At 47.0% G+C, this 25,549-nt stretch overlaps 1 protein-coding gene across 2 annotated transcripts; it reads right to left on the bottom strand.

Annotated features, from left to right (window-relative positions):
* Positions 1-2,165: 2,165 nt before the first annotated feature.
* On the bottom strand, positions 2,166-25,284 carry FGFR4 (fibroblast growth factor receptor 4). 2 transcript variants are annotated; one of them, XM_063120974.1, is made up of 18 exons: positions 25,024-25,284; positions 23,399-23,539; positions 15,669-15,935; positions 14,555-14,644; positions 13,675-13,841; positions 12,474-12,597; positions 11,540-11,730; positions 10,436-10,574; positions 8,172-8,365; positions 7,538-7,683; positions 6,578-6,699; positions 6,332-6,442; positions 5,865-6,055; positions 4,582-4,704; positions 4,145-4,215; positions 3,355-3,492; positions 3,159-3,264; positions 2,166-3,014 (listed from the first exon to the last, which is right to left on the bottom strand). In XM_063120974.1, exons 2-18 carry the CDS (start codon positions 23,490-23,492, stop codon positions 2,868-2,870), a joined length of 2,421 nt encoding a protein of 806 aa, XP_062977044.1. In that variant the 5' UTR covers positions 23,493-23,539; positions 25,024-25,284; the 3' UTR covers positions 2,166-2,867. The 2 variants fall into 2 exon arrangements, with proteins under 2 accessions (XP_062977044.1, XP_062977043.1); XM_063120973.1 differs by having other exon boundaries at positions 25,029-25,284.
* Between the last annotated feature and the right edge of the window lie 265 nt (positions 25,285-25,549).

Genomic DNA, 25,549 nt, shown 5'->3' with positions numbered 1-25,549 from the left:
ATCTGCTAAAGAGGGACCCAAATTTTTCACAATGGAAGTGGAGATTCTTAGGGAGTCTGGACAGAGCATCAAAGTTTTGCCCCAGCTACCATAGCAGTGTAGATTCCTAGACCATGCCACCACTGTGCCCCATTTGTCACCAGTTAAGCTCAGCCCTACTATGTCACGCCTCTTGGTTGGAAACTGAAGTAGGCCAAACTGAAATATCCATCATGCTGGCTTACAAAAGCAAGCTAAAAAGCTCTGGATCAGCATGCCTCTGGAAACTGTTAGTAGGAGAAGTCCCGGGTTGGATTGTCAGACGTGCCCAAGTGGCCCATCCTAGTGTACGTGCAGGGCGGATTCTCCAAATGGAAACACAGGGAGCTGAAAAGATTAGCAACAACTCATACATATTGCACCTGTTGCAGCATCTCCAATGCCCTTGACAAAAGCCTTTGGGCTGACCTTAGGAGCCCCTGCCCCCAAGGTCCAGAGACTTGCTCCAGCTGCCCAACATGCAATCATGATAGCAACATGCAACCACTTGCTCCACTTCATTCCGGCGCATTGCTTTGAGACTGAGGCGCAGAGGGACAGGCAGCTTTTGGAGGGGAGGGAGCCATTGTTTCTCATCCCATCACCCAGCTGGATTGGAATGGGCTACAGCTGGGGAGAGAGGAAGCAACGCTGGGGAAAATGGCCCATTGAAACCCTATCCCCACTGGGACGGCAGGGACTGCGATTCCTTCACAAGGTCTCTTGTGAAACTCTAAACCATGTGGATTTGGGGTGGGTGGGGGAGAGGGACAGCTGCAACTGCCTCCTGGGGCTGAGCCCATGCTTTGCGCATAGCTCAACAGTGGGAGGAAAAGGAGGTAAACCACCAGGACATCTAGTATGTGAAAGGGGCCACAGTCGGAAGCAATAAATGGTTAAATGCTTCCCCAAAATATCTTTCTCCAGCTTCCTGGCATACCAGATCCCCTGGAACCAGCACTAAGCAAAAAGGAGGACTTCGACGACTCCCCTTGATACCATTGTGCTTGAGCTGATCACTAGCGGGGGAGATAGGGTGGCAGTGGGGGGTGGGGGCGGAATATTCCCACTGGGCTTTGCTGTACCCTGAGATAGATTCCCAGGCTCTGAAAGAGTGGCCAGTTGCTGGATCAATTTCAGGGAGATGTTGGTAGCGGAGTTCACGGTGGCTTAAACGGAACAGCGGCTAATGCAGAACAGATGGGTGAGTGCTTTGTGCGTGAGCAAGCTAAGGAGGAATGGAAGCTTTACCGCTGCCCCCTGCTTCTCCTTTGCTATGGGAGAAGTACACAGGTGCACACACTCTTGTGTGCAAGCAGATAGCACAGGTGCATCTGTATGCACACACTTCTGCCTGAGCTCAAATCTAGCAGAGAAACAGCTGAAGCTGTTGGAGGAGATACGGCCTATATCACCACTATCACTATCACCCCCACCACCACCACCCCCCTTAAGCCGTGCCAGTGCAGAGTCAGTGACCAGCAAATCAGACTCCCAGGATGCTTCCATGGGTGAAAGATTGCTTTCACCACCAGTGTACCAAAAGAGAAGCCTCTGTATATTCCCCCTCTTTTATGCCCTCATTGATCTCCCCAGCAAATGAGCTCTTTGAGAAATTGCAAGACTTGAAATTCCCTTGTTTGTCAGTTGCCCAACAAAAGATTTGGCCAGGATCTTGAGGCTTGGATATGAGGTTAAGGACACTTGGGTGCTAAGGAAAATGCCAACCCGCTTCTCTCCCATAGATTATAACAGGAAGAAGGAAAACATTGTGGCTATCTATCAAAGCACACAGAGGAATGAGCAGATCCATGAGCACGCACCCACCCACCCACCCCTTCTAAAGCTGCACGTACATTCACCTAGACAAAACCCCAGTGATGTTGCATTGGTAACCCTTGACCTTTATAAATTACTGACGCAGCTATGCCAGCTAAAACCAAAGTAGTCTAGAGCTGCCTTCCCAACCCTACAGATTGGAGACAAAAGATGCCTTTGGGAGATGGTGGTGCTTCAAGTTTCCCCAGCAGATGGGTCCTAGCCAGGCCAATGCTTCCCTGGGAGCAGGCCAGCCCTTCCCAGGAGCAAAAAAACAAAACAATGCACCCCGCCCCCAGCAACCTCCAAGCAGAAGCTCTATTCCAAAAAATAATTTATGGGTGTAGATAATTCATGTGCATTAGAAATGATATGTACATAAATATTTATCTCTAGGGTTATGTACAAGGGGCAGCAGGAGCCAGAAGGGAAGGTCCATGCCCTGTGTTGGATTTCTGTCCTTGTTGGCCATGTGTCCGGATGAGGATGGGTGGCCTGAGAAAGCTGGCTGGCTCCTGCCAAAGAATGAGATTTTATAAAAAATATTATTAATTGGGAATAGTGTCAAACAAACAAGCAGGGTGCCCTGTGGCTGGGGAGAAGGTCCCACAGCTTGGGTAGGAGCACAGGCACGTAGAAAGTGCTCCTCTCCCCAGGATTAGGTTCCTCCCTGCTCATCTGGTCCTACTTCTCCAGGCAGCTGGTGGCATCCAAGGCTCAGCTAGAGCAACAGCTTTGAAGGAACCTGAGATTACAGAGGGCATGGAAGCACCAACAGGAGTGGCAGGAGCACCTGCAGAAGTTTACAAGGAAAGCAACCTGTCCTCGCTGGGGAACCTTGGGTTGCTTATGTCCAGCAGGCTCCAGAAGCTTGGGATGCAGACTCTTGGGCCTTTGCTGATAGGCGGCTCCCAACTCTTTCCTCCACCAGGGACAATGTGAGAACTTCTGTTCCCAAGCTGCATAATCCTCTAGGAACAGAAGAAGACAACCACAAAACACTCCCTGGGGTCCACGGCCTGCCCCTGTCCTCATGTCCTCACATTGTGATAGGGGAAGAGGCAAGGAGTGATGGGCAGAGGGTCATGGGTGAAGACTGAGTCATCAGAGGAGCAGGTGCTGGTAGTGTCCTCGCAGGATGGGGAATACTGTTCAAAGGGCATCGACAGGTCCAGGTACTGGAAAGAGAGAGAAAGGACACCCATCAGTATTCATAGGAGATGTGGGCCTGGCTCCTCATGAAACCACTAGTTTTTATCTGTTGCAAATAAATGCAACTGTTTAAAACCTCTCTGTGCCACTTCCTGGAGGTTTTTACCTACCTCTTCAGAGACAGCCACCAGGACCTTATCCAGTCCCTCCACTAGCTGCTTGAAGGTGGGCCGTTGGGAAGGCACAGCATGCCAGCATTCTCTCATCATCATGTACCTGTTTGGGAACAGGAGAAGAAGCTTCAGGCACTGATCAACCACCTTAGTCTATGTACCCTTTAGTCTAAGGAGGCACCATGGCACTTACAGTTCATGGGTGCAGTTGGAGGGCTTGTCCATGCGGTGGCCTTCTCTCAGGAGTTTGAAGAGTTCTTCCACGGGGATGCCCGGATATGGGGAACCACCCAATGTAAAGATCTCCCACATCAGAATTCCAAAGGACCACCTTAAAGCACAAGTGGGTAAGAAAAACATAAAGATCTGCAGAATGAAAGTATCCAGCAAATAAACAATGCTACTAGCTAGCCTTAGAGGTTACCCCCTTACCACAATGAAACGTGCAAAACTAATCTCACCAGAATGAAATTTGTGACCACAGAGGTGGAGTTTGGGAAGTGGAAAGTAATGACCACACATATGGTGGGAACACTTTAGGATGACAGACCAATTTACAGGGAGGAAGTGACTCTACTTCATGTGTTCTTTACCACAGGTAGATAGCTGGGGCTGTTGTGCTCTGGTTTTGCTGTCCTCTGCCAATTATAGCTAATTCTTTACCATTTCTAGGGAACTGGCAAATATGGTCAGTTATTCTCTTTATTCTCAGGAGAGGCCACAGCTCAAGGTCTCAGATTCAATCCTTGGCATCTCCGAGTAGGGCTGGAACCATGGAAAGTCGCTGCTAATCAGTGTAGACAATACTGAATTAAATGGACCAATGGTTCAATCTGGTGTAAGACAGCTTCCTATGGTTGTTGTTTTTTAAAAGATCAGAATCCAAGCGGTATATAGACAGCGGCTTGTAGCACTCAGGCACAGCTATGCAGGCCGATTTGATTGTGGGAGCTGGTAACCATCCCTCGCAGAATCACACTTACACATCGCTCTGGTGCGTGTACACCCTGTCAAAGAGGGCCTCTGGCGCCATCCATTTTACTGGCAGACGGCCCTGCAGAAAGACATTAAAAACCCCTCATTCGTTGCTGCCTTCTCAAGGTGATGCCCCCTCTTCCAAGCTGTACCCTCTGCCATCCACTGAGCAGCACCCACTCCCACAGACCTTTCCAACCTTGCTTGTTTTCTGCCTTGCTTTGGATATTTTGAAAGTGGAGAAGAATGAAATCCCCTTTCCCCACTAATACACATGGCAGTGCGAGCATGTATGTGTCCAAACATGTATGCACATAGAGCTAGAAATGCTTCCCCACCCCGTTCCACAGCCCTAATTTCCCATCACTACTCTCTCTCCCTGACTTTCTTTTCCCTACAAAGAAAGGTCCTTGCCTCCCATGGCCATCTAATGCCTCTCACTCACGTTGCTGGTTTTCTTGTAGTAATCTATGTCATGAACTCCGCGGGCCAAGCCAAAATCAGCAATTTTCATGACATTCTCTTCTGTGACAAGGACGTTGCGAGCAGCCAGGTCCCGGTGAATGCACTGCAGAGAGAGAAAGAAAGAGAGAAGGCAGAGATTCAGACTTCAGGGAACCCACTGCAACCTGGTCTTCAGCTGAGTGCCGGAGATTTGCACGGGTAACATGTCGTTGGATCTCCCATGAGGGTGAGTAGGATCTTCTGTTCATCTCTCCTATGTCCTTCTACTATCCCCTCTGCTTTACCTCACTCTAGGAACATAGGAAGCTGCCTTATATTGAGTCACAGCATTGGTCCATCTACTCAAATATTGCTAACACAGACTGGCAGCAATGGCTCTTCAGGTTTTCAAGCAGGATTACTTCCTATCCCTACCTCAGGGCCAGATTAAGGCCAGCTGATGCCCTAAGCACAGCCCAATAATGGCGCCCCCTTGGCCCTTCCATTGCTTAGCCAGCAAGACATTAAGAATAAGTGCTGAAGGTGAAATAAGACATTAAAAACTCAAGTTTCTTCAAGGCCATTCCCCACACCAGAACACACAACTATATTAAATATAAACTGTTTTTATTACATTTATTTAACACTAAATAGCTGCAAGCAATATAAGCCAATTGCCTACTTATAACTAGGGCATTGGGGGGGAAATACAATTTTCCATCACTGTTTTATGCATTTTTTAATAAAACTGTTATAAGGGGGGAAATGCAAATGCAAAAATTTATTGAAAACTATTTTTAATCTGGAATTCCCTAAAATCAGATGGCTACAGGTATGGTAATGGTATTCTGTGGTTCCCCCTCCCCTTGGTGCCCTAAGCACATGCTTATATTGCTTAATCCAGGGCTGCCCTACCTGGAGACAACTTGGATTGAACCTGGGACCTTTTGCATGCAAAGCAGGTGTTCTACCACTGAGCTACATCCCAGTATGGCTGCCCCAGGCTTGGTGCAAAGAACCCTTCATTCTTCCTTGATTCTCAGGCAATTCATGGGCAGACCTGACACTCCCATAGCGAAGCCAAGAGACAGATTGTCAGCCTAGAACCTTTAATATGCCAGCACATATTAGGCCCGAAGCTTTAACTGGTGCACTCACTCTTATAAATGACTCAGATGACACATGGCCCCTAGACATCAGCCTTCTCTGACTACATGAAGGGAAGATCTGACCAGGCCATCCTAGCAGACAAGGAGGCCAGCTGTTTAGCCCGACTGCTCTTACCCGTTTGGACTCCAGGTACTCCATGCCACGTGCCACCTGGTAGACACAAGAGACCAAGTCTTTGAAAGACAGCTGCTCCTCAGGCATCTTGGTAATATCGAAGGTGTAATCAGGTGTGGGAGGGCGACGAGCACGCAGGTACTCCCGCAAGTTCCCCTTGGCAGCAAACTCCACAATCACATAGAGAGGCCCTGCAGGTAGAGACTGTAAGTGACCCTCTGTCCTCACAGAATACCCTTCCAAAATCCCACATAATGCTGGCTCCCAACTCCATTGGGTGCCATTGCTCCAGTCCCCAGTCTCAGCATTCCCTGCCACAAGCTACAGTTGCAGCTCCCCTGTTCCCCCCACACACACACAAGGGGCCCAGCATTTCCTGATCCCATCATACCTCACAAACATCCCTGCCCCTTCCCACATAGCACACTACGTCCTCTGCCTCCCAGCCCAGCAATGCAATCACTCACCATCCTGTGTACAGACACCCAACAGGTTGATGATATTCTTGTGCTGGTCCATCAGTTTCATCATTTCCATTTCTGAGATGAGGTCGGCCAAGTCCTTGTCAGTGGCATTATCTGGTGTAGCAAAGAAAGAGGTCATTATGACACCCAGGCGGGGAATGGGGAGGCCCATGCACTGGATTAGGACTAGGAATGGATAGAGAGAAGCCCAATGAGACAGGCGTCCTTAGCCATGTAAGCTCCATTCACCTTTCAGCATCTTGACAGCAACAGTGATGGGGTGCTCTGGCCGTTCTTGATCAATCCCATAGGCTTCTGCTCTCACCACCTGTCCAAAACAGCCCTCGCCTAGTGGCTTGCCCAACACCAGCCTGGGGGAAGGAGAAAGACAGTTTCAAGTCAACATGGAGATGGATGCATTTGGCTGGATGGGACCAAAACATGTGGGTATGATAAGCAGATGTATGTCAGAGAGTTAGTGGCAGCTGGGATGTACATGGTTGCAACAACTGATATAGAACTCTGACCCAATTTTGATTGTTTCCTAGGCCCATCCATGACCTACCCCAAATTGTGAAGGGATATATTTCAGCATCCCTGACTGGGTTCATCAGGGATTGTACAGGGCATTGATTTAGCATCCAGAAATTCCTCCCCAAGATATAGTCCACAGGCACCCATTCAAGAGACAAATTGCAAGCATTTTGATATCCGACCAGTCTTCTAAGTTGCTAGGTCACAGAGCTAAATAAGCTGATTATGGACCTATTCCAGTTTGACCATTGATCTTTAAAGAAATGTCACCAAATGCTCTCTCGTATCCTGCTTACTCTACTGCCTTCTCTGTTCTGGAGTATTTAGGTAATCTGCCTGTTGCTCTCACTTGTGTGGAGGAAGCAGCATGTGAACAGAAGCTCATGTGTTTTTAACCAGCTATATATGATTGCTGTGATCATGGCAACCAGATTCATGAGAACTTCCAGCTCACTTGCTACTTATTCTGTGTGATTGCAGGCAAGCATGAGCCTTAAGAGATTTCTGGGCAGAAAAACTGGTAGCAGCAGCACATGTGGGAGCCAAACCTTTGTGTTACAATAAATCCACATCTTGACACTGGACTGGTGAGGCCATTCAATGACCGAAGCCCAGAAAACATTAGCCCAGCTCAGTATCCCCACATGCAGACAAAACCTACACTCCCAGGTGTACCTGTCTCGTGGAAATTCCCACTTGGAGTCCAGCGGCAGCTCCACTTCCATGACCCCAGCCAGCATGGGTGTGCAGCTTGATGAGAGGCGGGTGACGCGCATCAGTGACGTGGTGGACTTCCCAGACGAGCTTGATTCCAGGGAGAACTATGGAGACAGAGCAAAGATTCATTGGACTGGCCCACAGACACTGCTCTAGAGCAGAAATAGATTGGACACTGGCCTGACGTAACAAAATAGAGGTCTCAGGTGGTTGAGCAGAGCATGCAAACCTAAGATCATAAGGAGTGCCTGTGCTAGATCATCTAGTATAGCATTCTATTCCTCCAACACGGGCCAGCCAGATGCTGCCCTGACTCTGAAGTTAAGGTGTCATGTGAAATAGCTGTTGATAAACCAGTCTTCCATGAATTTGGAGAGATCTTTGTGGATCTCTTTACAGTCACCCTGGGATTACTATCCTGAATCATTAGGTGTGATCTGGTTTTGGCTACCTCACAGTCCACCACTGATTCTTGTTCCGATCCTGGAGACAGCACTTCACCCAAGATTGTGGCCTCTTGAAAACTATGGCAGCGGCACAACCCTGATTGTTCAATCCCACCTTAAGGGAGGCCATGGACCCTGGTACATACCTGCCGGATGAGTGGGAATTTGGAGAGTTTGTGGACAGCCATGGGCTCCAGGGGCTGCTTGTTTGTCTGCATTTGCATCCGGCACAAAATAGCAATGACGATAGCCATTGCGACAGCTAAACACCCCGAAGTGTAGATAATGATCTCGGTGTACTTGATTTCAGGGGCAATCACCTCTTGCAATTGTTCTTCATCTGCAAATAGCAAATGAATCCCAAGTTAGCATGCTCCAGGGTTACGCCACTTTTGACCACCTGCAATAGCAGGGATTTGTGCTGCTGCAAGTGGGGTGGAGGTATTAGGGGAGAGTAAAATGGCCAAGCTGCACAACCTCCTGCAAAGGCAGCTTCTGTACTCGACTGCAGCCCCTATCAGAATCATTCATATGATCACACACATACAGGCACAGGCACAATCCGTCCAAAGTTAAGCACTGACATCCCATTGATTTCAATGAGAGAATTCAGTATGCGCTCAGAACTCTTCAAAGTAAAGCAAATGGGCTTAAAAACTTTGCCTGGATCATGCCCATAACCCTTTTCTCAAAGTATTACAGAATGCTGTCATGTTGTTTATTTATTCATTACATAAATAAACCTATGCATTCACAAAATCTTTTAACAACATTTTTTTTAAAAAAAGGAATAGATTCATGAATTTGTTTCACTATTTAAATTAGACAAGAGTACTGTCAATCATTTCTCTGGCCATATATTTGAGAAATATATCAGAACATCTGTCATACAAACCCAGTCTTCCATAATATTTTAATAAAGATTTATAGACCTTAAAATTTAGTATTTGCATTGATTTTCCAGATTTTAGATATTCATTCTTATTTAGACATGTTTGTAACTTCCATTGCAATCCTGGCATAGACGAACAAGTTCAGAACAATAGTACGGTATTTATCTGATGCACTGTTTTTCACATAATTTATTAAACACACCAGTGAATCATAGGGCAATGTAATATCCAGTATGTCATTTGTTGTTTTCGTTGACAGTCAGTGTTGTCCATTTACAGACTGATCCATTTCAAAGAGTTTCCAGGGAATAAGATACTATATTGCATAGACATTTTAAGGCAATTTACCTTCAATAAAACCAGAGAGCAGACATGGGCAACCTAATGCCCTCTAGACATTTTGTACTACAAATCCCATAAGGCCCAGCCAGCATGGCCAATGGTCAGGGATTATGGGACTTATATTCCAAAACATCTGCCTATCCCTGACCTAAAACCTTTGCTAGACTGAAAGTTCCAAACACCTTCTAGAATTGCAGGTAAGACTGCATAGGACTTCAGCCATAAGCACATGCTTACATCAATCCCATTCAAATCAACGGACTGAAAAGTGCTTCACGTTGCCTGGATTGTACGTAGTACAAAACAGATCCAAAGTCCGGTCTTTCTTATACGGTCCCTCAGGATTTATACGCCGTACAACTTTTTTGTATTTGGCAACAGTAGATTGTTCTGTATATTCCTACAATACTTAGTTTTGTTATATTAGTTGTTCAGATATTTATTGAAAGTCCACACATCTTTCCATTGATTAACAGGGGTTTATCATTTTTTCTACAGATTAAGCTCATTCATTCACAGGCATTTTAGAACGCTTGTTTCAGTGCCCTTAGATCTTTGCTGTTAGTTTTACTCTGGTTTTGATCTGTGCTATGTGTTGTTGCTTATTTTATCTTGTATTTTATTTTAATTTATTTGCCTATAACCAAAAACTATAATTATCGGGCAGTTTAATATACACAATAAATAAATGGGAGTGGGAGGGGGCACCCCAGGGAGTACAGTTGCTTTTCTTCTCCACTGGGAGAAGAAATGTCTAGTTATAGGTATTACAAGTAGTAATTATACAGTCTGCTACTAACATACTAAAGACTAGACCAGCCTTCCCCAACCTGTTGCCTCCAGATGTGCTGGACTGCAACTCCCATGTTCCCTCAGCCGGTTGTGGAAGGCTGGACTACACTGCAGTAGGTAATAACCTGCTACCATTAACATTTGCTTGCTTCCCACCCTGCCAATGAAAATACATCAGAGTAACCAGGAATTGCTTTGTGTGTGTGGAAAGACTTTGAGGTCTGTTCAGTTCTGATACTCAGAACAAATTCCTGGGCTTAACGTTCTTTAATTCTAAGTGAATGATTTCTGCACTAGGCTCAGTTGATGAATCTTGGGGTTCCAGTAAAAAAACAAAGTAGCTCCCGCAAGCATGAGGTCTGTCCCGCCATGCTCTTCCTCACCTGAAAGCACAGTAAGCCAGGCCGACTGGTAGGAGAGGCCGATAGAATTCCCTGCCAGGCACGTGTATTCACCAGCATCTTCCATGGAGACATTGTGCAGGTACAACACTTCCACCTCTGAACTGTTAATATCTGCCGTCTGCCAAGGTAAGTTGTTGGATCGGGGAGGGTTGTAGCGGGGAAAAGTGATAGACAGAGAAGCATTAGCTCTGGATGACGCAATAAGGTTATTCAGATTTCCCTTTTGATGGGGAATACCTTCCTTGTTGCCAATAAATCAATCATGTATATATCATTATCTTATGAGTGCTTGATTGGGTTCGCATAATCCCTTCTCTGATGAGGATAATCTAATCAAGTGTGCTATAGCTGTTGCTAAATGTCACTGTTTCTAAAAGACTCTTATACGGAAAATTGAGTAAGAAGCTCTAGGCGTCAGACACAACTGTGTTTGTTGTTCGGGTAAAGTAACACAGCTGGGACAATGGTACGCCGATTATGGAGTTCTCTGCCAGACAAGGTACCACACATATGTTCTGCCCTGCTGACAGAGTTGGTGCCACTGAAGGTATAACCTCAACCATTCTTGGATCCCGACTCTCTTTTTGGGGGGATCAGCACAGCAATCACTCTTGTAAAATGTTAGGTAAAGAAAAAGTCATTGTTTGAAAATTACTGAAGAGTCACACACTGCAAGGTGTACAATTAACGCTTGTAATAGTTGTGTGGATGTGTGCGTGCTTAATTACCCAGACTTAGGGTCAGCAACTGGAGGCCCTGGGCCAAATCTGGGCCATTGAAAGGAATTACTCTACTCTCTATTCCGCTGCCCCAACCCCGCACACTTCCTTGCATTCCATTGCCAGCCAGGAAGTGAAAGAGATGTGGATAAAGTAGCTTTTGTGGCAACTGAACTTTCCAGTAAGGGCAAAGACTGAGGCACTTGCCCATCATCCCTTACTTCCTTCTCCAAGTTTGCCTTTCATAAAAGTTAGTTGTTGATTAGGGCAATGCAATCTTTGCAGCAATGCAGACCAAGGCATTATGGAGCAACGTGCTTTCCTGCTTCCCATCTCTGCCTCCCACAAAAGCCAGAGTCGTTACCTTAAGCACTTGCACGTAGGGGACTCCGTCTGGGCCGTAGCTGCTCCCATTCACTTCAATGTGCTTGAGCCACTGGATGTGGGGCTGGGCATCGCTGTAGACCTTGCAAAAGAACTCCACGTTGCTGCCCACCACTGCTGTGGTATTGGCAGGCAGGCCGGCTTGCAAGATTGGTCTGTGCGGGGATCTCTCTGTCAGGAAGAGAGCGGGGAAAGTGTTGTCCAACACAGTTGAAGACTGCCAGGTCTCCCCAAGCAGTTAAGGTCATGCTCCACAACACATAAATCACTAAGGATGTCGCTGATAATGGTCTTGTGGTAGGCCGGGAGGGCAGAGGCACTGTCAGCTGAGAGGCAGTTTCCCCATCTATCAAAAAGCAGCACTTTCCTAGTATGGCAGGATATGTGGTGCTGCCCAAAGTCTTGGTGGGATCTTGATTTCTTCCCCATCTCCTTTTAACCCAGCAGCACTGGCTGCACTTCTGATATTACTTAATACCGCAAGCTGAACTCCCACCCAGCACTGGCTCCAGAGCCTCTTTCCGGCGATTACAAGTAAGCCCAGAGAAGACAGATAATGAGGGGATGAGAGATAAGGGAGAAAAGGCTTAAATCTAGGCCTAGAGATCCAGACATGGTTAATTAATTTCATCTGACTTTATGGCCCAGGAGATCTCTAGCTTCCTTTGAAGCTGGTAGAGGGCTGAGGTCAGGGATGGTGGGGCCCACTCCTTCCCACAGGAACCTGGCAGGCTGCCGGGGATTGGGGTCTGGCATGTCCCACACAAACGCAGAAGCACTCCCTCCTTGGCAAAGGGACAAGGAGCTTCCCAAACTCACTGGGGATGGGCCACTACATTTGTGTTTCCATTTGTTATTCCAGGCTCCTGAGACCCCAATCCAAAGTTTGCATGGATGTAGGGGAGGTATCTCACCTAGCACATCCAGGAAGTAGCTGTAGCGGATGCTGCCAAACTTGTTCTCTACCAGGCAAGTGTAGTTGCCTCGGTCGGAGGGTACCACACTTTCCATGACCAAGCTCCAGTGTTGATGCCTCAGCTGGGGAAAGAGAAGTAGGCAGGCATCAATCTGTTAGTTGAGGCTTCTCTCAGTTTATTATTTTTCCAGTCTTAAATTTGGGTCATCTCAAACTTTTGAGAATTTCTTCGGTCTTAAGTTTGGTTCATCCCAAATTTTGAGGATTTAATAAGAAAAGAAAAAAAGATGACATCAAAATTCACAAGCATTTTTGTGCATATTTTCTTCCGAATTACATGCATTACATACCCTACCCTGTGCCTGTTTGCATTCTCTTCCCCTCCTTATTGTTCTACTATGATTTTATTAGATTGTAAGCCTATGCGGCAGGGTCTTGCTATTTATTGTTTTACTCTGTACAGCACCATGTACATTGATGGTGCTATATAAATAAATAATAATAATAATAATAATTTTTGGCTAATATACATATTTTTGTAAGTGGTTTTCATAATAGAATATATTTTTCATTATTTTCCCTAATATATGCATTTTTGTACACATTTTTTTTTAAAAAAACGGAGAACTCCATTGCAAAATTTGGAGAAAAGTCCATTTCAAAGGACAACGGAGTTTTGGTTCACACAGTGGTTCGGAAGTGGAAAATTAACATGAAAATTGAGTGAATATCTCAATTCACTCAAGACATAACCTGATATTACTACCAGGGTGTCCCTTATTTTAAAGGGCCGCTGATTCTTCCAGAGCACGACTGCTCATAGAATGAATCCCCCTTTATTATTTATTTATTTACCGCTCCTCTTCACAATCCATCAGAAAATGGGTTTACAAATATTTGTTGGGGAATATTGGTTTGATGGAAATTGGGTGAACAGAATAAAAGTGGATCAAGAGCACAGCAAGTACACAAAGGGCCTTGGGAGCTTCTAGCTTGAGAATGAATGAACACACACACACACTCACACACACACACACGATAGGGGAGACTAGGTTTTGCCTCCTCTGTAATTACTGAATATGGCATGTTCCCATCCTCCCTGCTCCCGACCAAATCATAACTCATCAAACCTGGTCTGCAAGGCAACTGTGGTCTGAAAGGGGAAAGAGGACAAGGCGGGGGAAAGTCCGGCCTCTTACCCGGATCCCGCCAATACGGTGCTCCCCTCGGAATTCCCGCCCATTCTTCAGCCAGCGGATGGTTGGGTTGGGGCTCCCTGAGGCTGGGCAGCGGAACTTGACTGTATTTCCTGCCGGGACTGCGTACAACTTCTTGTCCATTCGATGGGGATGCGTCCAGTAGGGAGCTGAAGAAGACATTGACATGCTCAGTTCCATTTTTTAAAATTAAGGCCCAGGGAATGTTTATCCCTTAGGGATAAACGCAGGTTTCATGCTCTAGCTGGCAGGGGAGAGGTGGGAGGAAAGCCTTGGACTGCTCTAAGAGAAAGGGAAGCCAACAGGCCAAGGGAACAGTGAGTGTCACCCATTATGGTAGCCTTCCCCATGCTGACTGAGGATGATAGGAACTGTAGTCCAATGCATCTAGAGGGGCAACAAGATAGGGAAGGTTACATGATGCCATGGAGTGGTGTAGCCATGGTAATCATTTTCAAAGCCCTGAGGGAGAGGCGAGCCCATTTAAAGAGATCCTTCAGTTCCAGCAAACCTCCATGCTGTTAATTTGAAACACTAACTGTTGTCAAACCATCTTGAACTCCCCAGGATTTCTGCAGTGGAGAAGGTTGGGAAGGAAGCCAGGAAGATGTCTGGCTGTCCTGTGTGGCAGGACCAAAACGTCCTTTCCTTTGCTAGATCTACACTACTATAGTGGTATTGAAGTGCACTGATAACTGTTGGGGTATAACCCACAGTCCATATACCACTTTCATAGTGTTATCTCCTGCTTTTTATTCCACTGTTGTAATGATTTGACAGAAGGTGTAGATCTGGCCCTTGTCTCTTGTGGGTTCCAGCATGATTATACAGCACAGCACAGCCAGCTCGGCCTGGTACTGACCTCGCCGGGTGTGTATGGGCTCCTCGTTGGAATCGACATGGGCACTGTCTGCATCACTGTCTTCATCATCGTCACCCGAGGCCAATGAATCTGAAACCAGAATGGGCACGAAGTGATGCTTTGTAGTACTGCCCCCAGCCCCAGCCCAAAAGAACCACTGGGCACCAAAGACATGCCACCTATTGAGAGGGTCTGGCTACAGTGACGTAGAAGGCAAAATGCTATCAGGAGTGTGTTCAATGGGGAGTGGGGAGAAGAGGAAGGGAGGATGTTGACTACTGAAACCCCTAGTTCTACAAAGTAGGGAGCGGGGGGCAGGGGACTTCACAGGATCTGGTGGCTAATTTTCATTTCCCTGGATCACACTGGGGCCTGCACATCTTTCCCCCCTCCAACAGCCAAAATTGCTGCTCTTGTGTAGCTAAATCGCCCTTGAATTTTGGCAGTGCAGCAGTGGTGACAGCGAAAATGCCACATTTTCACTCTAACACAAGGCAATGCCTTGTTATAAAGGCAAATAGCACCGCTGGAAGACCCATAAGAGTACGATTTGCTATTGAAACAAGGCACATGCTCACAACGTGCCTTGTTTTAAAGGGGAAATGCATCTTTTTGCCAAAATGGCAGCAGCACTGTGAGTACACCTTGGGGTGGGGGAGGGGAGAACAGGGCTTGGAAAATAGGTCAGGGGGGGCTTCATGTGGCATGCAGTTGCATGTTGCCCATCCCTTAATAAATGGTTATATTATAGATGTTGGCTTGTAGTGGGAACTCCAAGTTATATCAATTCTTGCTGCTTTAGATGGGGCACCTATGTGAGGCCGCCTGTTGTAAGGCTGTGTTGGTTAAGGGCCATATCAGAGTGGCAGTGCACAGGCTTTGCATGCAAAAGGTCCCAGGTTCAATCTCTTGTATCTCTTAAGTAGGGCTAGGAAGGAGCTCGTTCTGAAATCCTGGAGAGGCACTGCCAGGCAGTATCGACAATATTGGTCCAAATGGACTAAGGACCTGACTCAATATAAGGCAGCTTCCTATGTTCTTTGGGGCTACATTTGGCCTTTTCCAAGTGGGAGGAGTTCTGAGGACAGGTCAGAGCACCCAAGTTCTTTCTTACCCACAACAGAGATGGTAAAGTTATGCAGGCTTTCCCCAGTGCTCCGTGCCCGGCATGAGTACAGCCCTGAATCTTCGTAAGTGACTTCAGAAATCTCCAGCATGCTCTGCCGCATGTGGATGCGTCCACTTGGGAAAAGCTGCTTGGCTTCCTTATACCATGTGATAGCAAGGCTGTGGTTGGTGCTGCAGTAGAGCTTCAGCAGGCTTCCTGGGTCAAGTAGCAGGTGCTCCTCCTCTGCCTCCAGCATGTGGCTGTGAAACATCTCTGTCCAACACAGAAAGGGGACAGTGAACACAGTGCACAGTGAACACAAATTATGGGTGTTATGTGCACATAACAGCCATAATACAAATGCTCTGGGCTATGGGGTGATTAACAACACCAGCTACAAAACAGGGACGCCTTTACCCCAAGCATATCCCAGGAAACAACACATTTCCATTTCTCCCTGGACCACCAAAGAGCATGTTTCTGTGTGTGGGAGTGAGGTGGGGTGGGAGTGCAGTGCGGGGTAAGTGGCAGGCTTCCCCCTGTAATTGTACAAGAGCAGAAAGGCCTGTGACACATTGGAAATGGATGAATGGTTGGTTGTGGTGAGTATCCTTGGTTTGCACAAGTTGTTGGTTCTCCCATGGCCAAGAACATCCAGCCAAGTGAGCCATCATGGGCAAAGGTGGTGATGCTAAAATGGCAAACATCAGGTCTGGCTGAATTCTGCACTTTGTGGCATTCCTAGGGGACTGGTTCAGGAGAGGAGTAGGCTTATTCAGTTGGGAAGGAGAAGTGCTCTGTATATGCCCTTCACTTCTGTTATTCCAAAGTGGAGTCTCAGCAAATAAGACAGCCCTTGGGCCAAGGTCCAACTAAAATCAAAACTTGCAGGTGGATCTTCCATTGTTCCCAGAGTGGGCAGAGCCTGGAAGGAGATCCTGTTTTGGAATGTTTGTGGGCTGCATGAAATTGATCAATAGAGCAGCATTGTGCTTGGGAGTAAAGATGTGAAGACCTAGGATGGAGAAAACACTGGACCATTTTTCTTTTTTAAAAAAATGGATTTAGTCTCCAACCGCACCCTAGCCTCGACAGAAACATTGGAAATTGAGGAGAAATTTTGAGGGGAAAACTCTTATGAAACATTTTCTCCTTCAGCATAAGGAGCAAAATACTCTTAAAACAGTGTTTTAAAATAATATAGCTACATGGCCAAGTCACACACTTCCTTAGATCCATGATTCAGGTGGTAACATTCATGATGACAGAATTGCTGACCCAATTGGCTGCAATAACACTCTTTCAAAATCATCTAAACTTCCAAGGGTTGCAGAAAACAGAGCATGTTCAGGTATTTGATCGAGGAATGAAATCTGGGAGTCTGCCAAGCATATTGTTCCCGCAACATGGTGGCAAGCCCTTTGTGAAACATATAGCCTCTGACTGCACTTGCTCACTTTCCTCAGTATTCTGCATTGGGAAATACACTGATGCATGTTTGAAAGAAAACACACACAGCTGAAGGACAAAAAATGAACTTGAGAAAAATGTCTATATGCTTGTTTCAATTGATGCAAATCTCTCATTTTCTGAAGTCCATGAAGCTCAAAGTGAAAGTTTAGAATAAACTGAACTTTCAGAAAGATCAGAAATATTGATTCTGACTGGGGAAATCATATTATGCTATTATTGTCACGGATATATGATATATTATTAACTGGGATGGAATGGGACATAAATACATTTTAAAGGGCAGCTAATTTTATCTACCTATAGTTACTATGACTCTTGCAACCCAATCCTGCGCATATTTACTCAGAAGAAATTCAGCTCAGTGGGACTTACTCCCAGATAAGTGCGCATACTATAGCAGCCTTATAGCACTGAAATCTTCAATGTTCAATAAATTATAGAAGTACAACTGAGTCAAATGTATTGCTCTTCCTTACATTATAGGGATGTTTACATTCTGAGCCCTTTCTCTTACCCCTCCGCCTCTAAAATGAATGTCTTCTGTTTCTAAGTCCATATAATGAGCCCATATAATAAATGCTGATGTCTAAATACTGTTCCTAAATCCATCTAATAGCTGCCATGTAGCATTTGCTACCATGTAGATGGCTTCTATTTACAACGTTCTCCATTTTCCCCAATTAACAAAAATATATACTTGGGTATTCCTTAAAGTACAACAGTTTTCAATGCCAGCTCTAACACTAACTACATTGGTAAATATTGTTTTTTAAAAGCCAAGGCTAGAGAAAACAGTGTTGTTTTACATGGTAAGTTATACACAATAGGTTATACACTATCTATTTTATGTTCTTATATTGCAAATCCTATGCATGTTTACTCAGAAGTACGTCCTACTGAGGAACAATTGTATACATGTATAGACAGAAATAAGTCCCACAACTCCCAGCATAGCTGGCTGGGGGTTGCTAGGAATTTGTAGGTCTTACATCTCTCTAAACATGCATACAATTGCACCCTTAAAGTAGTAAAATGAGATTAGGTTTGATAAAAAAGTAGTAACTTCTCAAACCTAATCTCATTTTGTGAACTCCCCACCCCGTTTTCTTCTTCAGCATTTCTAGAAATCTTGTGTGTTTATTCTGGAATATCTGAAGAAGTCCAGTGCACCAAATTTACTCCCAAAAAATTAAAGGCCAAGCGGGGGAAGGGTTTCACACGAAGGACTAGTGTGAGGGATATTCACATGGGCATGGCTCTCTCTGCGTCTGCCCACCATCAATAGTGACTCTGTGGGAAAGCACAGCAATTTCTGGCTCTTTCTATAGAGAGAAAATGGAGGTAGCCAAGCAGGATTTGAAACTAGGTTAGAAACATTTTCTCCTCAGGTCTCAAGCATTTGTGAACAGGGAGTGGCTGACTGAACATGTGTCACCAGGTGCACAAGCCAGTGGGCAGAGATTCCACAAATCGTTATTTGGAGTGTATATTCAGAGCCGATGCTTACTGGGGATTTTGCTGTTGGTAAATATTCTTACAAACATGATGGGATTTTGAAGTAATTGCCAGGAACCATTAGCAGAAGGATCTAGAGTCGCAATCTCCCCCCCCCCAGCCTCTCCCTTGTGATCTTCTGAACCCTGTTCACAAGCGCCTTTGTCCTGGATTCCCTCCTTTGCCTCTTGTTCTATGGAGCAATGATGTCATCAAAGCTCCTCTCTTGCCAGTCCTGGACAGGAGAAAGGATCCCCACGGACACTGGAATATGACTTCTCTGCTCAGCCCCCTCCCCCCGCCGCTCTCTCTGTGGAGGCCCTCAATTGAGTGGTCACTCCCGCAGCCCAAAGTGACTGTTTTGACAGATTCCAAAATGAACATGTCAGGGAGCCCCTGACCGCTGCCCCTCCCCCTGCCGCCATTGTCCTGGCCACACTGCTCCTTTTTCCCGTGCTCTCCCTGCCCCAGCTTACAATAGGGGCCAGCCCCCTTTCAGCAGACGGCTCTGTCATTAGCTCCAGCTCTGCATTTTGGGGGATAGGGGAGAGAATGAGATAAGGACACACACACCCATCAACGCTGGAGTGGCACGCACAGCTTGAGGCAAAATCCCATTGAGAAACAAAATGGCAATCCTCCTGTTTCTGATGACTCCGACCTTACTCACCGACAGAACCCCTTTCTCTCGCTCTCCCTTTCCACTGAGCTCCATTCTTCCTCCTTGTGTCTCACTCCCTCGCCCCCTTCCTCCCTCCCCCATGGCATGAGTGGGAGTGAGAAGTTTCACACTCAGCTGACTCCAGAACTTCCCGCCTCCCTGTTTGTCTAACCTGGATTTGAACTATAATTGCTTTGGTGACCCATCCTCCTCCGACATCAGCTTGGGTTGTGGGAGCCTTACCATCTCCCCCTTTCCCCCCTCAAACCAGCTCAGTCATAAACCAGCTCCACTCTCCACACTCCAAGGTTGACTGATGCTACACCTCGTCCTCCCTGCTGATGAATATGAGCCTCTCTTCATGAGGGACACAGTATGCTCTGCTGTTTTGGCCCCAGATAGGATACTTCCAATCAACAGTAAGCATTCCTTCTCTCTCTCTTTCTCTCTCCCACCCCACTCTCAATCTCCACTATCATAAGAGGTAGCGGTTATTATTATTATTATTATTATTTTGCAACACTTGTGGCAAGCAAGCAAGTCCAAATCATGCACTCTAAACCTCAAGACCAGCCCAAGACAGTGTGGTGCAGTAGTTAGAGTGTTGGACTGGGACCCAGGAGATTGGGGTTCTAGTCCCCACTTAGCCATGGAAGCTCAATGGGTGACTTTGGGCCAGTCACTGACTCTTAGCCCAACCTACCTCACAGGGTTGTTGTGAGGATAAAATGGAGAGGAAGATGGCCATGTAAGCCACGTTGGGTTCCTTGCAAGAGGAGAAAAGGTAGAATATACATGTCATAATAATAATAAATAAATAAATAAAATCCTACAAGTGCCTCTCTCTGGGAGTAAAAATACAATAATAATAAATAAAATAATCAATGGTTTGCTTCCCTTTCATGACACCTAAAGGTGAAGAGGTGGGGGGAAACCAGTTGATGCATGGGAAAGTCTAGGGATTCCCCTCACCCAAATTAGAAGTATCTTCTCCCAGTTTAGTGGCACTTCTACATAACTACATAATTTAGTGGGAGGATTTGATCAGCAACTGATGTACCCTTGTGAATGTTACTTCATGCCTTCATTCTTATGAAGTTTCTGTGTAGTGGGGAATATGTCCCCACTACATAGTAAGGTGAGAGCTTTATCAGGATGACTTCCACCTTTGGGAGAGCTTTAAATAGATATGGAGCCTATTGATTGGGAGCCTAAGTGAACAACACATCAAACAGTGGCCCATCCTGAACAAATCTGGAAAGATAAAGGACCCAGTTGCCACGTTGCCCTCCTTTCTCTGCCCCTTTGTCGATATCACGCTCCTCAATTTCCGGATGATTTTGTTAAAGCGTTCAGATGCTACCAAAGACTTTTACAGACCCTGTTGCCTCCAGCAGTCATCAGAACCATCAGGAGCAAATATGAGATTGCACAAGTGTACTGGCTAAGAGAATCCCAGTTCTGGGAACTGGAGAAGGTATCTAGCCAAACTGTCAGCTAGCAATGGACTTTCACACGTGCAGTCAATGCTATGAAATGTCTAGCATCTGCTGCTTGGAATAAATCTCCAGGGCCCATGCATGCAGTGTGAGCAGACAGGTGCAGAATTACTGAATATAGTTTGCCAACATGCTTTGGACCCTTTGGATATACAGTTCAGTTTTATATTCTCAGTAATTGCTTATGTATAAGCAGTTCCTATCCCCACAAAATGCTTTGTGGCAACACAGAAAGTGCTTTGGACCCAAAGTACTTTGGACTCTTCAGATATAGAGTCTTTGTATTGCAAAGTATGGGGGGGGGTGTTGAATGGGCAGTTAAGACCCACTAGCTTCGGAATATCTTCTCCTGCTAGAATTGGTTTGATGATATGGATCAACACAGCTGCCGGCATTTTTGGCCTCTCTTTGGGGTCGTGGCTATGAGGACTGTCATGATGAGCACCTGCACTTCAAAATGTACCACTACACCACTGCTTAAACCTGCCTCCTCAGCCCATTCAAATTGATAGCTGAATAGATGATGGTGGTGCACTGAAATGATCAGGGTGACATGATAACATCAGTAGGGGCACATCAACAGCTGGTTGGCACAAATAGCAAATGCCCCATCTGTTCAGTGGTTAGGCCATCCCTGGAAGAAATGCCTTTTCTCAGGGATGAGTGATGGTGCCAAACACCTGGCATGGCAATTTGTCCCTCACCCTGCCAGGGAATTTTAGAAATCCAAAAGTATTCAAAAGCATCTGCAACCCTGGCAAATTAGATTACTCAGAGGGCCAACCATAAAACAACAGATAATATTGGCCATATAATGGAAGCAATTCCTCAAATGTCAAACTTTGCACTTATAATGTGGTTTGTCTGATAAGTGGAACCCTGTGTTGAATCTGTTCACATAGCATTTGGTGCCACAGCAATGGCTCCACAATCAGAGCTACCATAGGTGCTTCAAAAAAGCACAAAATCTCACCAACTCATATCAGATGCATCAACCCTGCAGGGTAGCAACATACTTGGACTATACAACCATCATACACCAATCCCCACATGCCTACTTGCCTGAGGTGTGCTTAGTTCCATTCTGTCAATCCCTTATCAACCAGGTTAAGAGATGAGATAATCAGGAGGCAAGATCACAAGTAGATCCAAGGACGGACTATCTACTGAGCCCTGATTGTGAAAGGCGAACACATGCAACAGAGATGGCCATGGCAGAGAAGCAGAAATCAGCAGAAATCATCAAGACCTTGCATACACAGACCAGTTACTGCGGAAAATCTTTGAAGGATATCTGTGCTTATCGGTAGTTTGGAGGAAAATTGCATTTATGTTTTGCCTTACTTGCAATAGGCTCTGTTTAAATCACAGATTTGAATCAGGGTGTTCCAATATGTTGGAGAGCAGGAATAGCAAGCTCCTATGTGAACACTTTGTCTATTGCAGGGTCGGACAAGATTTGCTGGATTTACTTTGTTGTTTTTATTAATATCCACCATCTGAAGCCTGTACAAAATAGTGGCTTGGTTGGTGGGGTACAAGGGAGAGGAAAACACAGATTTATGGAACAAGAGTTCCTCTGAGCACATGCTCCTCAGCTAAGGAATATATTGTCAGTACCAGAACAGAGCTCACAGTCTAGTAACACAAAAATCCACACCAGGTTCCCCCCACCTCTGCCAAGTAGCCTAATTTAGAAGAGAGAAAATAAGTCTTCTTTTTGTTGTTCTTACTGTTAAACAATTGGAAGTCAGAAACCCTTGCTGATCCAAGAGAAATCTACCTGTAGATCCCAATCTACCTTCTGACTACCTCTGCGATATTACACACAAAATATCCTCTAGAAACTGTACTTTCCGCTCTATGGCCATCACCACTGCACACTGCTCATGTGCTGTTTGCCCATATGAGTGGGAGAGAAGGAAGGAGCTGGGCAGATCCAAGCATTATAAGCAATTCTACTATGAGTCTGATGTGACACCCACTGTACACATCACATTAGTCTAAAATGATTCTGGTGCTCACATACGGAGAGGTTCTTGCATTCACACAGCCTTCCCCAGCCAGATGTGTTGGACTGCAATTCCCATCATCCCCAGTCAACACATCTGGAGAGGGCTGCATTCTCAGGTTAAGGGAGGAGGCTTGCATCATACTGAACCACTGCTGCTACCATGACCCCAAAACAGCCTTGGCAAGCAGATTCCAGAACTGGGAGAGCAGATCCTAGTTTTTACCCCTGCTATGGACTCATTATGCAGCCTTGACAAACCACTGTCTCTCAGCAGAGAATAATAACTGCCTTGCAACCCAGAATTCTCTTGTTACAGCGAACCCAGTAAAAGATTAAACAAACACTGTAAAAATGACAAGGGCTCTATAAATTAAGTCACTGTCACAAAACCTTCATATCTGGGGTCCTGCCTCTTGCACCCAACACAGGCTAATCCAGCCTTCCCCAACCTAGCAGCCTCCGGATGTGTTTGGCTTCAACTTCCATCATCCCCAGCCAGCTATGATGGCACATCTGGAAGCCCCCCTGCTGGGGAAGACTGGTTAATCTTTCTTCCCATCAGCAGTGCCTCCCCCCCACCCCCAGGGACTCTCACCTGGATCCATGGTTCCTTCTGTGGAAGAAGCTGGCCAAGCCCATGTTGTTGCCACTGCAAGGAACCTAAGAAGGCCGCGCAACAGGGCTGTCATCCTGTTATCTCTTCTTATCCCTTGGCTCTTGGTTGGATCTTCAAGCCCTAGATCAAGAGAGGAAAGAGGCAGTCACTCCTTTGTCCCCTGGGTTTTCCATCACAACACATCGTGAATGTGTATCCTGTGTCCATAGCCACCCAGCCTTCCCCAATCAAAACCACTATCTTTGGGGTGGGGAGAAGTATATTTACTGAGCCATCTGGTCCAGAAAGCCATTCAAGGCTCCTGGACATTCTCTTCAGAAGAAAGGGGCTAGCAGTGAATGCAGTCGTTATTTGTTCCCAACCACTCCACAGTATTTGATTTTGACAATCCAAAGAAGATGCCCATCACCACACACAAGCAAGCCAAGTTCTGAGATGCTGCTATGGAAATGAATGCATTTTTTCCTGAGAGCCACACAGTTTGCGGCACACTGCAGCTTTACAGCTCTCATCCAGAGAACTAGCTGAACTCTCCAGGTATTGCAACATGGGCTGGAGGTGTCATTCCAACCTCCAGAGTCCTTCATGCCCAAAGTCCACCAGGTGAGCTTCAGGGAACTCCTGCCTGGACAAGGAACCGCCTTGGATCAGCCCCAAGATGTCTGGCCTTTGGGAATAGTCCTGCCAACCTCTGCTCCCACCCAACAACTATTCCTTTCTGCCACAAACCTCAGTGGCACATCCTTCTCATGCACGTTGGCAGTGATAAAGGGGGCAAGGGGAGAGGAGGAGATCTAAGAAGCTGTGGTTGCCCAGACGCCTCTGAGAGGAAAGCCTGGCTACAATGTGGGGCAGTGGAAGGAGAATCGTGGAGAAAGAAGGTGGTCTAAGTTTGAACAGGCTGCGATTATTTCTATTATATTCATGTCCGGAGCGCGCGTGCGTGTCTGTACGCACGTGCATGGCACAAGTATACACCGGGAAAGTTAGATGCAGGATTATGTCCCACCGAAATCCATGGGATTTAAACGCACGGCGAGGACCTTACGCCTTGTTCATTCAAACAGGATTTCGGGCTGCGTTTGCGGAAACGTAGTAGAGCGCCCGTGGCGTGGGTGTGTAAACACCGAGCGCGTTTCTTCGCATGGCGCGAGGGTGCCGCTTGCTTTGATGGCGTGTGTGTGTTCGCGTGTGTTCGGGCTATGTTTTCTTGGAATGGAGTGTGTACGTGGTGCTGCGAGTGTACGGCGGGGGGGAGGGACCAGTGCCCGAGCAGGGGCTACGACGGCAGCTTAATCTTTAATCCGAGCGACAAAAGGGGTTTTCCTGCGCTGCGCCACCGGACACTGTGGCCACCGATTTACAGACCCTGCCGGTCAAAGTCCACTTCGTCACCCGCCGCGGGAAGTCAGCTCTTCGCTCCGCCACACCCCAGGGAGCCTCCTGTGTCCAGGGACAAGATCCCCGGAAGAGCTCCACGCCAACCCGGCGCGCCGCTGTCTATCCGCGATCCGGGCTCCTCGGAGCCTCTCCATCGGGGCCGTTTCCATCCCTGATGCCCAAAGGCGGCCAACCCGCAAGTGGGGGGGGGGGGAAGAACCCACCTCACCTCCTTCGGCCGCCTCAGCGCTGCGCCGCTACTCCGTGCTGCGGGGCGGGCTCCATCCCTCGCTGGACAGCCGGCTGAGGAAGGCAGCTCGGCTCCAGTCCCTCGATCGCAGAGCCCGGCGGCGAGTCCCGCGTAAAGGAATAAATCCGCCCGAGCAAGCGCTGTCGGTCTTTCTCTCCCTTCTCCGTACCGTCCGCCGCGCCTGGCTCTTCCCAGGCTAGCAGGAGCGAGATGCCCAGCCGCGCTCGGAGCCGCGCTCCAGTCCCTGCGCCTTCTGTCGGCTTCAGCAACAGGCGCTGGGACTTTGTAGCGAAAGCTCTCAGGTTACACCCCCGCGCAGCGCCCAGCCGGCCCGCTCCGAGCCAACAATGGGCCGCGAAAAGAGCCGGGCACGAGGGGGAGGATCAGAGGGGCCCTGCCCCGCCTCCGGCCTTGCTCCCTCCCTCCGCCGCCAGCGCCAGGGCCTTTTCACACTCACATTAGCTAAATTCTCTCCCCCAAAGCTCCGGCAAAGGGGATTA

This window comes from Elgaria multicarinata, chromosome 3, assembly GCF_023053635.1.
Source record: "Elgaria multicarinata webbii isolate HBS135686 ecotype San Diego chromosome 3, rElgMul1.1.pri, whole genome shotgun sequence".
Lineage (NCBI taxonomy): Eukaryota > Metazoa > Chordata > Lepidosauria > Squamata > Anguidae > Elgaria > Elgaria multicarinata.
This window is presented reverse-complemented; position numbering and strand designations above follow the sequence as displayed.